Here is a 13,501-nt window from a genome sequence, read left to right on the forward strand (position 1 = left end):
GCTGCAGTCGAGACGTTGCAAATATTCCAGTTTTCTGACATTGCAAAAAGCCCGTATCGCAGCTCAAGTCTCCCCCGCAACTCGAAACTCGTTTTGGTGGTAATCCAATATCAACGACTGTCTGGCTTGTGAACACTTACTGATTGATAAAAAAGTAAATAAAAATAAGAGGGAAATATGATATGCTGCTACTGTCTCAGTAAATCCTTCCTGTCAGGTCAAGCAGTGGATTTCACCTCCTTGATTCAGCGTGACCACAGACCAGCCAGTGGAACAACGTTGCCGATTTTCAGACGTATTCAGCATTGGACAATACAGAATGTCAATCAATGTCAAGCAATCTATCAATCAAACAACAACCAATTAGGGTTTCACCTGGTTTCACGGGCTAAGGGAGAGCTCCCCTCCTCCTCAATCTGATTCGTTGGAAAACACATCACTCTCACTGTTTTCTGTGAATTGCAAGTCTTTTTCAACCAATCTTATTTTTTCATTAGATAAATTACCAAATAAATCAAGCCCACAGGGCGGGTGTTTTTTTAATCCCCTCCCCCATGCTGGGACCAGGGCCAGAGTGACTCGTCTGCATGGAGCTATATAATGAATGAAAAAATGAGCATCTGCACATAAGAAAAAACACATTTGATTGATATTTTATTATAAAAAAAAATATGAAAAATGAAAAATATAAAAATAAAAATAAAAAATATATTTTTTTAATATATATATTTTTTTATATAAAATCCCCAATCTAATAGAGGAGGACCATCCTCCTATGCCTCACTGGAAAAACCTCCTCTGATATATATATATATATATACACACACACACACACACACACGCTCGCTCTATAAAGTTATTATTATTATTATATAAACACACACACACAGTTAATGGCATTTCATAGGGAAGGATTAGTGATCTTCTTCAGATAGGAGGAGTAGTTATTTATTGTGGTTACTTTAAAAAACAAACGCATGTTAAGTGTGATTGGAGTAGATTTAGTACTCGGGCCTGTTTGGCCTCAACCAGCGGGGATAGTTACAGGCCTTTGGAGCGCTCCCCGGTTACAAACTATTTACATGTGTCTGTGCACGCACGCACACACACGCACACGCACACACACACACACACACACACACACACACACACACACACACACACACGTGTATGGCAGCTTGTGAAGCGCGTGCTTGTGTGCGCAGGTTGTGTGTTTACCTGTACGGCAGCAGAGTGGTCTGTGACGGGGGCTAGCTGGACGTACTGCACTTGGATGTCGGGGGGGAGCGCGGAGCCTTCTACTGCCGTGCCCCCTCCGTCGGATGAGGCCACCGCTATCAGCTGAGCTCCACGCAGAACCTGGGACAGGAGAGAGACATGGAAAGAACCAACAGCCACCATCAGTTACATATTCAGTGTAATATCATAGCAACACTGTATCAATGACAATAGATCTGAACCAAAGCGTGACCCGCACTGGACCTCAAACAGCCTGCTAATTGAGCTTTAAAGAGCACCGATCGGCCCGGCGCTGAAAGGAACTCCACTCCACATGAAATAAGAACCAATGTGAAAAAGCAAACAGCAGAAAGTGTAATTGATGTCCTATCTTATGTGTTTATGTTCTTTTATTGATTACAGCCATCAGTGTGTACAAGTGCAGTGCCACACACACACCCACACAGAGTCACTTTGTGGCAAGGAGTCAGGCGTATGTATCCGAGTGACGTAAATAAACAGTTCACTCCCCGCTTCTCTCACTCCCTTCTCCATCCCTCTCTCTCTGTGTATACATCAGGTCGGATAGCGACGTCACGCTCCATTCATTTCAATTCTATTTTTACGAGTTTTGTATTCCTGAGGTGCATAACATGATATGCTAGTTAGGCTCAGTTTGATTTGGTTCCAAGTCATTCACTTTGAATCACTTTCAATGATTCATTCAATTCACATTGAGAGAAAAAATAAATACATTTGGCACAGGATGGAGAGGGGGGGGGGGGGGGGTATTCTAATCACCCACAATGTTGACCGTCAGCCAGGCGTCATGACAGTTTCAATGCAGTAATGACAGAGCAGAGCAGTGCAGTGCAGCTGGAGTGCCGTTGCGTATTCCTATAGCTTGCTGAGGTTATTCCTATGGGTAGAGGCGCAACCACTACACACACAGAGGATCGCATTTATGTACATACTTGTTGTACGAGGAGACACACACACACACACACATATGCAAATGATCTGGGATTTGCATGCACCGCTGCCTAACATTGGATAGCATAACTCGGATGTGACAACAGAGATACAAATCTAACATACAATTATGCTGTCGACACAGACGCACACAAAGACAAATGGAGGGAAACTTTTACTCAAGTCGTCTGCATTTTCAGACCACTCTGGTAAGTGTGGCTCAAGGCTCTCCAGAAATCAGTGGAAGTTTCTCACACAAATTACATTTTTAATGAACGCACGTTGCCATCTATGATCATCTCACACATTTTCATGGCTCTGTCTCTGAAGACAGGCCTCTGTGCTCTTCCTTCATGGCTCTGTCTCTGAACACAGGCCTCTGCTCTTCCTTCATGGCTCCGTCTCTGAACACATGTCTCTGCTCTTCCTTCATGGCTCCGTCTCTGAACACATGTCTCTGCTCTTCCTTCATGGCTCTGTCTCTGAACACATGTCTCTGCTCTTCCTTCATGGCTCCGTCTCTGAACACATGTCTCTGCTCTTCCTTCATGGCTCTGTCTCTGAACACATGTCTCTGCTCTTCCTTCATGGCTCCGTCTCTGAACACATGTCTCTGCTCTTCCTTCATGGCTCTGTCTCTGAACACAGGCCTCTGCTCTTGCTTCATGGCTCTGTCTCTGAACACATGTCTCTGCTCTTCCTTCATGGCTCTGTCTCTGAACACATGTCTCTTCTCTTCCTTCATGGCTCTGTCTCTGAACACATGTCTCTTCTCTTCCTTCATGGCTCTGTCTCTGAACACAGGTCTCTGCTCTTCCTTCATGGCTCTGTCTCTGAACACGTCTCTGCTCTTCCTTCATGGCTCTGTCTCTGAACACATGTCTCTGCTCTTCCTTCATGGCTCCGTCTCTGAACACATGTCTCTGCTCTTCCTTCATGGCTCTGTCTCTGAACACAGGCCTCTGCTCTTGCTTCATGGCTCTGTCTCTGAACACATGTCTCTGCTCTTCCTTCATGGCTCTGTCTCTGAACACATGTCTCTTCTCTTCCTTCATGGCTCTGTCTCTGAACACATGTCTCTTCTCTTCCTTCATGGCTCTGTCTCTGAACACAGGTCTCTGCTCTTCCTTCATGGCTCTGTCTCTGAACACATGTCTCTGCTCTTCCTTCATGGCTCTGTCTCTGAACACATGTCTCTGCTCTTCCTTCATGGCTCTGTCTCTGAACACAGGCCTCTGCTCTTCCTTCATGGCTCTGTCTCTGAACACAGGCCTCTGCTCTTCCTTCATGGCTTTGTCTCTGAACACAGGCTTCTGTGCTCTTCCTTCATGGCTCTGTCTCTGAACACAGGCCTCTGTGCTCTTCCTTCATGGCTCTGTCTCTGAACACATGTCTCTGCTCTTCCTTCATGGCTCTGTCTCTGAACACAGGCCTCTGCTCTTCCTTCATGGCTCTGTCTCTGAACACAGGCCTCTGCTCTTCCTTCATGGCTTTGTCTCTGAACACAGGCTTCTGTGCTCTTCCTTCATGGCTCTGTCTCTGAACACAGGCCTCTGTGCTCTTCCTTCATGGCTCTGTCTCTGAACACATGTCTCTGCTCTTCCTTCATGGCTCTGTCTCTGAACACATGTCTCTGCTCTTCCTTCATGGCTCTGTCTCTGAACACAGGCCTCTGCTCTTCCTTCATGGCTCTGTCTCTGAACACAGGCCTCTGCTCTTCTTTCATGGCTCTGTCTCTGAACACAGGTCTCTGCTCTTCCTTCATGGCTCTGTCTCTGAACACAGGCCTCTGCTCTTCCTTCATGGCTCTGTCTCTGAACACATGCCTCTGTGCTCTTCCTTCATGGCTCTGTCTCTGAACACAGGTCTCTGCTCTTCCTTCATGGCTCTGTCTCTGAACACAGGCCTCTGCTCTTCCTTCATGGCTCTGTCTCTGAACACAGGCCTCTGCTCTTCCTTCATGGCTCTGTCTCTGAACACAGGTCTCTGCTCTTCCTTCATGGCTCTGTCTCTGAACACATGTCTCTGCTCTTCCTTCATGGCTCTGTCTCTGAACACATGTCTCTGCTCTTCCTTCATGGCTCTGTGCTCTTCCTTCATGGCTCTGTCTCTGAACACAGGCCTCTTCTCTTCCTTCATGGCTCTGTCTCTGAACACATGTCTCTGCTCTTCCTTCATGGCTCTGTCTCTGAACACATGTCTCTGCTCTTCCTTCATGGCTCTGTCTCTGAACACATGTCTCTGCTCTTTCTTCATGGCTCCGTCTCTGAACACATGTCTCTGCTCTTCCTTCATGGCTCTGTCTCTGAACACATGTCTCTGCTCTTCCTTCATGGCTCTGTCTCTGAACACAGGTCTCTGTGCTCTTCCTTCATGGCTCTGTCGCTGAACACAGGTCTCTGTGCTCTTCCTTCATGGCTCTGTCTCTGAACACATGTCTCTGCTCTTCCTTCATGGCTCTGTCTCTGAACACATGTCTCTGCTCTTCCTTCATGGCTCTGTCTCTGAACACAGGTCTCTGTGCTCTTCCTTCATGGCTCTGTCTCTGAACACATGTCTCTGTGCTCTTCCTTCATGGCTCTGTCTCTGAACACAGGTCTCTGTGCTCTTCCTTCATGACTCTGTCTCTGAACACATGTCTCTGTGCTCTTCCTTCATGGCTCTGTCTCTGAACACAGGTCTCTGCTCTTCCTTCATGGCTCTGTCTCTGAACACAGGCCTCCGCTCTTCCTTCATGGCTCTGTCTCTGAACACAGGCCTCTGCTCTTCCTTCTCCAACGTCTCCTGTCTAGCATTCTTTCATGTGTGCCCTGTCTCTGTGTGCGTCAACGTCATTTGTACACTTCCTCTGCCTTGTGATGTGACCGTCTCAGTCTTCAGCTCCGTCTCCTTCCAGCTCCGGTACAGGCTGGGACCGGCTGGGGACATGCCCAACAGACACTCGGAATTTGCAAAGCCTGCAGAAAAACCCAAACCTCACAAACCTCAATTACAGATGATGTTTGTTGCCCCTAACCCTTCCAATTCCTGAGTCCCAAACTCCCTCCAGCCTCCACAACCCCCAGTCCGGCCTTGGCTTTGAAGTTCTGACTCAGTGACGAGCCCCAAGAGTTCAGTTAAAACCCCCTCCAGTACCCGCCGGCTTGCCTTGTCATCTACGAGACTTCGCCAGTTTCACCACAGCATGTGCCGCCTCAGCACCATAATGCGCCGGGCCCGGGCCCGGCCCGATGGAAGACATTAGTGAAGGCCGTCTCCCTGACTCACCCGATCAGACAAGCAGCAGATGTCAACGCAGACATGGATAACAGTCGGGTGAGATACGGTCTCCATGTTGCGGGGGACAAATGAATCATCGCGTTGATGACCCATGAACACATTCGCTGATCAATGGGAACATTAGCCCTGGATGATTACAGCAGTCATCAGACACAGCCTCGAAATACACGCGCCTCGCCTCAGAAACAAACAAGACCGCACGCCAACAGCGCCCAGTCGGAGGTCAGCTCGTTGAGAACAGCGAGAACCCAGATGGATGCACAACCAGCTGTGTAAGTGTTTCTTCATAGGAAGCATCCACAGAGATACATCCTCTTCTCTTCTCTCCATCACAGTGATGCCTTCTTAAGCATGATGAGTAGCTGGTGCCAATCGTGTGTGTGTGTGTGTGTGTGTGTGTGTGTGTGTGTGTGTGTGTGTGTCTGTAAACTTGAAGGCACGACAGTTTGCACGGTCCAACTGCCAACTGGTGTATCTAAATGAGTGATTAGTGAGGTTCCAAGGATGCTACACTGACACTGGAGACAGTAAACGCTTGTCTCATTCAATTAGATTGTGAACCTCCAGTAGAGAACAGTTTGCATTCTCAGCTGTGCGGAGCAGCACACAGAGGCACGCGGAGGGAGGCCTTTACAGAGTTGGAACGGTGTGTGAGATCTCTGCGGCGATCACACAGGAACTTCCCTGTTCTACATCCTGTCCCACGCCTCACTTTTTCAGAGCCACTCATCTTCACTATCTGGTGCCCGATACGGTTACACTTGGCCTGAAAGTGACCGCATCAAACACATTCAGAACCCAAATCTGCACTCAAGAGACATGTCCACTCAACGCAAACTAACCGCACACTTTGCTTGGAGGATAGAATTTGCCATTTCATTTGATTGTATATTTGATTATTTCCTTCTAAAGTAAATCATTGATCAACTCTGTACAGTATGATCACCTTGCGAATGAATTGACATGTTTGACCACCAATTAAGACATGTTTGGCCACCAAATTATTGCCGGGAAAGATTTGCTACAGATTCTAGTTAGTAAGCATAATTAATTCCAACAATGGGAACTTGACAACTTTGTATCATTATTAAACTGGGTTTCAACAATGCAACAAAGGGAATCACAAAATTTTAACTAGGAAAGGTTATACGAGATCATTTATGTATGTATTGTATTAACAAATCAATGCATACCTATGGAGAATTTGGGACTTTTCTGTATGTTTAATAGGAGGAAATAATGCATTATACAACAAGAGAAGCCACTAAAGGCAAATGTATGGTTATTGCTGTGTGTCCGGTGTTGGGGGTCTGTGTGGTGAGTGTGGACCCTCCGCAGGGGGTCCGCACCCAGCTCTCAAAAAAGGATACTCCGCGAAGCCCTCCACAAACGCTGCAGTCAGTTCCCAGGCTGATTGGCTAATGGTTGCTATGTTAGTTGGTTACTAGGGAAGTATTTTATTTGTGCAAACTAGACTGATTCTGCACTCTCCGGTGAATGCTGCACTGTTACCGCATGCACCATGAAATGCGATGCCTCTGCAGAGAGCACATGTTACCGGGCACACTGCAGTAAACATACATTTTGCCTTAAGAGGACCTTCTTTGAGCAGATGAATCCTCCCACACTGGGAACACTTCACAATGTCAACTTGATTGCTTCACTGCATCAGCTTAAGAGCTGAGATGACCCACTTTACAATGGAGCCTATTGGGCCTAATATATTACATCTGACATAGTGAGCTCAATTTGTCAGAACCGGGCCAGTGAGTGGATCTTCACTGCATCTGTTACTATTGATTTGACCTCCAGATTTTAGTGATTGGAGAGCCCTTAAAGAATCAGCCTTGGCTGGCTGGCTGGCCACCGCCGTGCTGCTGGAGGGCCACAGACAGAGCAGAGAAGACAAGCAGGATTAAACGTCTTTGTTACAAAAGAGCAGTACTCTCTCCCGACAGAGCACGCCGAACCATCAAGAGCATCTTAAAACTCTCTGCAGGCTCTGCTATTCGCTGTGGCCTTCTGAAAAAAAGAGAAAAAGAAAAAGAGAAATCTTTTGCTGATGCTGTAATGCTTTCAGCAGTAATGGATCCAGGATACTAGGAAGACACAAAGCTGAAAAACAACAAGCAGCCTAATGCAGAAAACATTCATGCTCCCCAGAATGAAAGACAATAACCAAACCGACTGCGTATAAACAGGGATTTTTACCCAGCCCTCAACTCTGTCTGAGCACTATAAAATGAACTTGTTCTCCTTTCGCTTCATATGAAACGAGTTAAAATTGAATGATGATGGAGGATGGAATATCTATTATGTTACTACTATAATTGGAGCGCTGTCTGTCTGTTGTTTGTTAGTGTAGAGAGCGGTCTGTCTGTCTGTTGCTTTTTTATACCCCCCCCCCCCCCCCCCCGCCAATTTTTTTATCCCCCCATTAGTGCTAATTTTAATTTATTTATCCTGGTTGCTGCTCCACCCTCTGCCGATCTGGGGAGAGCCGAAACTGGCTCCATGCTTCCTCCGAGACATGGGCAGTAGCCAGCCGCTTCTTTTCACCTGAGGGGAAGCTTCACTGGTAGGACATAACACGTGGGAGGATATTTCAACGAGTTCCCCTCCCTCCAAACAGGCGCCCCTAACTACCAGAGGAGGCACCACATCAGCAACCAGGATATTGCATGTTTTGGTGTGGGGTTCCTATATGAAGGAAGCCCCCAGGGGGCACGGGGAGAACATGCAAACTCCACACAGAAAGGCCCTTTTGACGACCCCACCCGGGCGGTGGGCACTCGAGGACATGTGGACGGGCATGCACTCCTTCAGTGCTCACAGCGTCCCAGGTGGGAATCGAACCCAGGACCTTCTAGCTGTGAGGCGACAGCGCTTACCACTGTGCCACCGTGCCCCCTTGTCTGTCTGTCCAGAGTTTCAAGGCGCACTGTTGCGCTGATCGCCTCTAAAATTGGCCAAAACACTTTTCAGGGGTCTGGAATGAATCGTGGAAAAAATGAAAAAGTCCGTCCACGGGGGGCACAGTGATATTTTACGTTTTTATGCCTTCACACTCAAAGCGATTGTGACATCATCAGCATCCCCTCCCTCCTTCCCACTGATGCTGTCTTTGATGATGTCACTCGGTGTAACATCAGTGATGACATCACAATTGCTTGAGTGACATCACTGATGACATCAATTATCTTTCTTAATCTTTCTTTGCCCTTCCTCCGGTGAAAAGTGGGCAGCTTTCTTGTGTACAGCGCCCCCTTTCTTGTGTACAGCGCCCGGGGGGAGTATGGGGAGCGTCTCAGGCGGGAATCAAACCCAGGACCTTCTAGCTGTGAGGCATGGTAGCACTGCGCCACCGTGCCCCCCGAGCTGCTTAGGAACCTACAAGCAGGTCCCGACCATACTCTCAAGAACGGCACCAGTTGAAAGTGAGATTTCTGTAGGGACAACAAACAAGGGTGATAGGATCTACCTGCCAATAAATTCCTCACCATGACAGAAATGGTGAGCTTCTCTTCACCTTCATCAGATGGCAGCTCCCAAACAGATTGGCTTTCAAGGGCAAGAGAATGACTGAGTTGGCATCTAGTACCTCAGCCAGTGTTTGCTCATGGCAGCTCTAAAAGCTACTTTTCCCCACCACTTGGTACAGCCTGGCATCACTTCCCAGCCTCGGAGGAGGTCTCTTAAACTCAGCTGTGCATCGGCTCATGCTATGAGTCACCCACTCAGTGTGTGTGTGTGTGTCTGTGTGTGTGTGTTTAAGATCATTTGCTTGTCTTCACTGGGACCCCCCATCATACGCCCCCCCACTTCTAGACCAAAAGGGAAAAAAAGAAGAAAAATACATACATAAGCTGTTTTTTCTCTTTAGAAAACAAGAGCCACACAAATGTGCTTCCTATCACTCCCAATGGAATACCTCCTCCTTTCAGATCTTAAAAAAGGGAGGGGGGGTGCAGGGAAATGAAGAAAAAAAAGAAGAAGAAAGATTTGGACTTTGGAGTAGCTGGAACTTCCTCCCTGCTTCACAGCCGTCAACAACATCTGCAACTGCAGCCCTCCTGAGCTTGGACAGATGTCCAGGCTGAACCACTAGCCCAGAGGGTGGGGGGGGATTAGATGTCCAGGCTGAACCACTAGCCCAGAGGGTGGGGGGGGGGGGGGACTAAGTGCTGGCTGTAAAGATGCCCGTTGACACACTGGTGTTTTGAGTCCTTGATTTGCATTCTGTAGACTGGGACATGATGAACAAACACACTGACATAATATATCAATGTCTCACTGTAGCCATCAACTCAGTTACTCCCCCAGTTATGTCTTAGAATTTTAAAGGTATATTCTCTTTTCAGCTGGGCCCCACAGCTCACAACATTATTGTATGTTTATTTATTTTATTTTTGATTCTTTTGCTTGATTATGCTGCTTACTTTATGTTTGCTTTTGTGCTGGTTTGTTTTTGTTTTGGATTACATGACTTTTGTATTTGTTTATGCTATTGAGGTGAGATTCCTACTTACCATATAAGCCCCTCTCTGGGTTTTCTGAATCTCACCTGCACAATTTGCCCTTTGGTTGTTGTGTTTCTACTACGTTTATCGTGCAAATAAATCTAGCGATACAGATCACAAAATGTTAGAAATGAAGCTGAACTAGAAGCCAAACAGTCTTTGGCTGAACACGTTTCATTTAGGATGTTTGATTCCTCCTTAATACGAGGAATAGATACAGTAGGTCTGTGTGGGAACACCCACAAAACGTTACTTCCGGGAGCGTTGCGTCTGTAGGACGATGGGGGGAAGACAATAATATTATCTCAATGAGCTGACTCACCAGCAGAAGCTGCTCTCTACACACTACATGATTGGGGATTCACGAATAACAGGTAGGGAGAAGTCTGTTCAGATGTTACGTTCACTGTGGGGGTTGAATCCCCAATCCTGTCTGCCTGGGCTGGGCTAGCAGCTAAATGCCAACTCTGCTGCATTGGAAGAACGGGAGGATTTCCCCCACGCTGATCCATGCGTCTATGACGAGACACCGCCTGAATGTATAGTGTTTTGCTACTCTGCCATATAACTGATTCTGATTTGTGAATTCTGTCATTCATTTGCAAATGTATGTCAAAGATAATGAGAACTGATATCAACATGCATTAGTCATATAAGCATTGGCTCTCTACCTGATACTGCTTCAACTGCAAACATCACAGTGTAATAATACATGTGCATCAGTCCTGCAGGAACCCTGACCCTCCTCACCGAGCCTGCTGCTTCCCATCTCCACCATGACGCCGCTTCTACACCAGAGCTAAACACCTGCATTCAATCAAAACCTCCCTTTTGCACCTCCACTCCCACCAGCTGACTGCGAGTCAGATTCAGACGGAGCCGAGAGAGGTTTTATGACAAAGCCAGCATGACTTCCAATTCTGATCCAGAACCAGCAAATCAAAAGAGGACTGACGACAAAAATGACAGCTGTAATTAAGAGTTAGTTCCCTCGAAAGCAAAAAAAGAAGAAAACTCCCGCGAACCCTTCACTGTTCTCTAGCACAAATACAAACTTGGCCTGACCGAATCGACAGATGCATTTTTACTATGTCGGTAAATTTCACTATTTCAGACGATGACTTGATCATGTTTCTAATTATCTTTTTCGATGTGATGGAGCCAGATGATGTGATGTACAGATATCATGTCGTAAAATGAACTAGTAAAATATCACACCGACCGCAAAAAAATATCAATCTTAATGAGTCATTTAATCTAGTGTTGAGCCAGTCAAATAAATAAATACAAAAAGTGGGGGGAGGGGATTCTCCCAATGGGGTTGGTTCATCAAGTTCACTTTCAACTTGATGAAGATCAAAAATTCCTGGAATTTCCTGAATCAAGTATAATCTTCCAAAACTAATGGACTCACCCATCTTACTTGTTTGCTTTGTTTCCAGCTAGTGAAACAACTCAAACTTACAAGAAAATGCTGCAGTGCACCCAAACCTCAAATGACCCCTCTTGAAGAGAAGTCAAGGGGTCCCGGCCACACATGCAGCCAGCACGTTTGATGCACAGCAGTCAAGAACACAACAGCCCCAAGCTCCATTCTCATTATCTCCATGAAAGACACCTGTCATCTTAGCCTGTGATGTAACAGACTAGCGGGTAACACATCATCTCATTTCTCACCTCTCTGGCCAACTTTCTGTAAACTCATGCCAATGGATGGACGTCTTAGATGGTTACTTCTGTAGCTGACCCTAGCTCAGGAGCGGAGGATGGGGCTGTAGATCTCTGTGGGGTTACGGGTATGATGAATAAACTATCACAGTATAGTATACGACCCTTGTCTGAATGGTGCTGGAGGTGAAACTGATCGAGCAATAGAGTGCTGTGGGTCTGGGACTGATGGTGGTGAGTCAGTGACATACATGTGAGACATCTGGTCAATCTTACTCACACAGCCAATGACCCTGAGCTCTGCCCACAAAGACAAAAGAACACACCACTGGGGGTGCCCTACTCTGTAGAGCCCCACCGATATCACGCTTGACCGATATTATCGGCCGATATTGGCCTATCACAGATATATCATTATCGGCGTATATGTTTCTCTGATATGGCTATTTTTATTTTATTTTTTAACCCTCCACTTTATAGTAGTGAGATTTTAGTTGTTTTGTCTTTTTATTTATTATAGTTTTTTATTAAACTAGGAATTCCTAGGTGGAGACTGGAGATGATGCGCCACTTGTCCTCTTCTCCCTACTTATACTCCCACCACTTATACACATCACTGATGACATCACAATTGCTCAAGTGACATCACTGATGACATCACAATTGCAAGTGACATCACTGATGGGATCACAATAGAGCTCAATAGGCACGTGACTTTTTCTGACGTCATTGCCCCGGAAGTAAGTTCCCCATTCGCTTTCTCCATAGACATTCCGAAAAATCCTTATATAACGAGTTTTAAGGCTGGAACCAAGCCAACCCGTGACCTACTGAATTCTGAGTGACCATAAAACATTCGGTTTAGAATTTTCGAATCCCCCCCGTTGTTATCTTTTGTTTTTGCACCAAACCGAATGATTTATGGTCACTCACGACCACCCACTTAACTACGAAAGTTTCCCAGTGAAGTTTACCGTTTCAGTGCACTGATGTCATTTTGGACAATAAAGTTTATTGTTAAACTGTAAAATATCTTGCCTCCATTACATATCTTTGTCGTTGTTTGATATTTGAGGGATCATTGCAAGAAATGTGTTTATTTATGTATGTATGTATATACAGTAAACAATATCCATCGATATCGGAATTTCTTTAGCCCTTAATAGGTATCGCCCCAAAAATCCAGTATCATTCAGGTCCTACTTCTCCCTGCTCTGAAGCACACACACACACACACACACACACACACACACACACACACACAGCTAAGGATTCCCTTAATGTATATAGCCCTTGATCTCCAGGCCATGATGCGACAAGGACACAAAGCAGACTGCTGCTCTTTTGAAACAGGATCCAGCGCTGCTTAGACCTCTAAGTCCTACACTGCTTATGTACATCTGATCCCACATACACTAAACATTGGTCATAAAACATCTCCCTGGTTTTGAGCCTCCCCTTTTGGCTCTGGATCACAGGCTTCAATTGGACAATTGAATGACTGGAGACACGGGCCAGCAGTTTGGTTCTAGTGCAAATCACAGCCTAATGCTGTGAAGTTAACACTAGAGACTGTTCAAGCATCTGCTTTGTGTGTAGTAGAGACACCTAAGACGCCCAGACCTTACCCAAACTAACTCACCACAGGCAGAGAAGGAACTGATGTCTCTGGCAGCAGTCACACACACACACACACACCCCATTGTGAGTTCAGACAGACAGCCAGTAGAGCATGAGTTCAGATGAGTTCAGATCAAAACAACGAAAAGATTGTGACTGTGCATCGAAGCTGTCTTTTCCTTTGCCTCTAATTAATCGGTTCCTCTTTCATCTCCTCTTCTCCC

The 13,501-nt window shown here is 46.2% G+C and overlaps 1 protein-coding gene across 1 annotated transcript in view; it reads right to left on the reverse strand.

The window, feature by feature from the left end:
* The window catches only part of banp (BTG3 associated nuclear protein), a 49,133-nt gene that overhangs the window by 7,682 nt on the left and 27,950 nt on the right, over positions 1–13,501 (reverse strand). The window contains exon 12 of the mRNA XM_083654846.1: positions 1,219–1,359. Coding sequence (XP_083510972.1) covers positions 1,219–1,359 — 141 coding nt within the window. The remainder of the gene's footprint in view (positions 1–1,218; positions 1,360–13,501) is intronic.

This window comes from Poromitra crassiceps, assembly GCF_964638095.1.
Source record: "Poromitra crassiceps genome assembly, chromosome: 18".
Lineage (NCBI taxonomy): Eukaryota > Metazoa > Chordata > Actinopteri > Beryciformes > Melamphaidae > Poromitra > Poromitra crassiceps.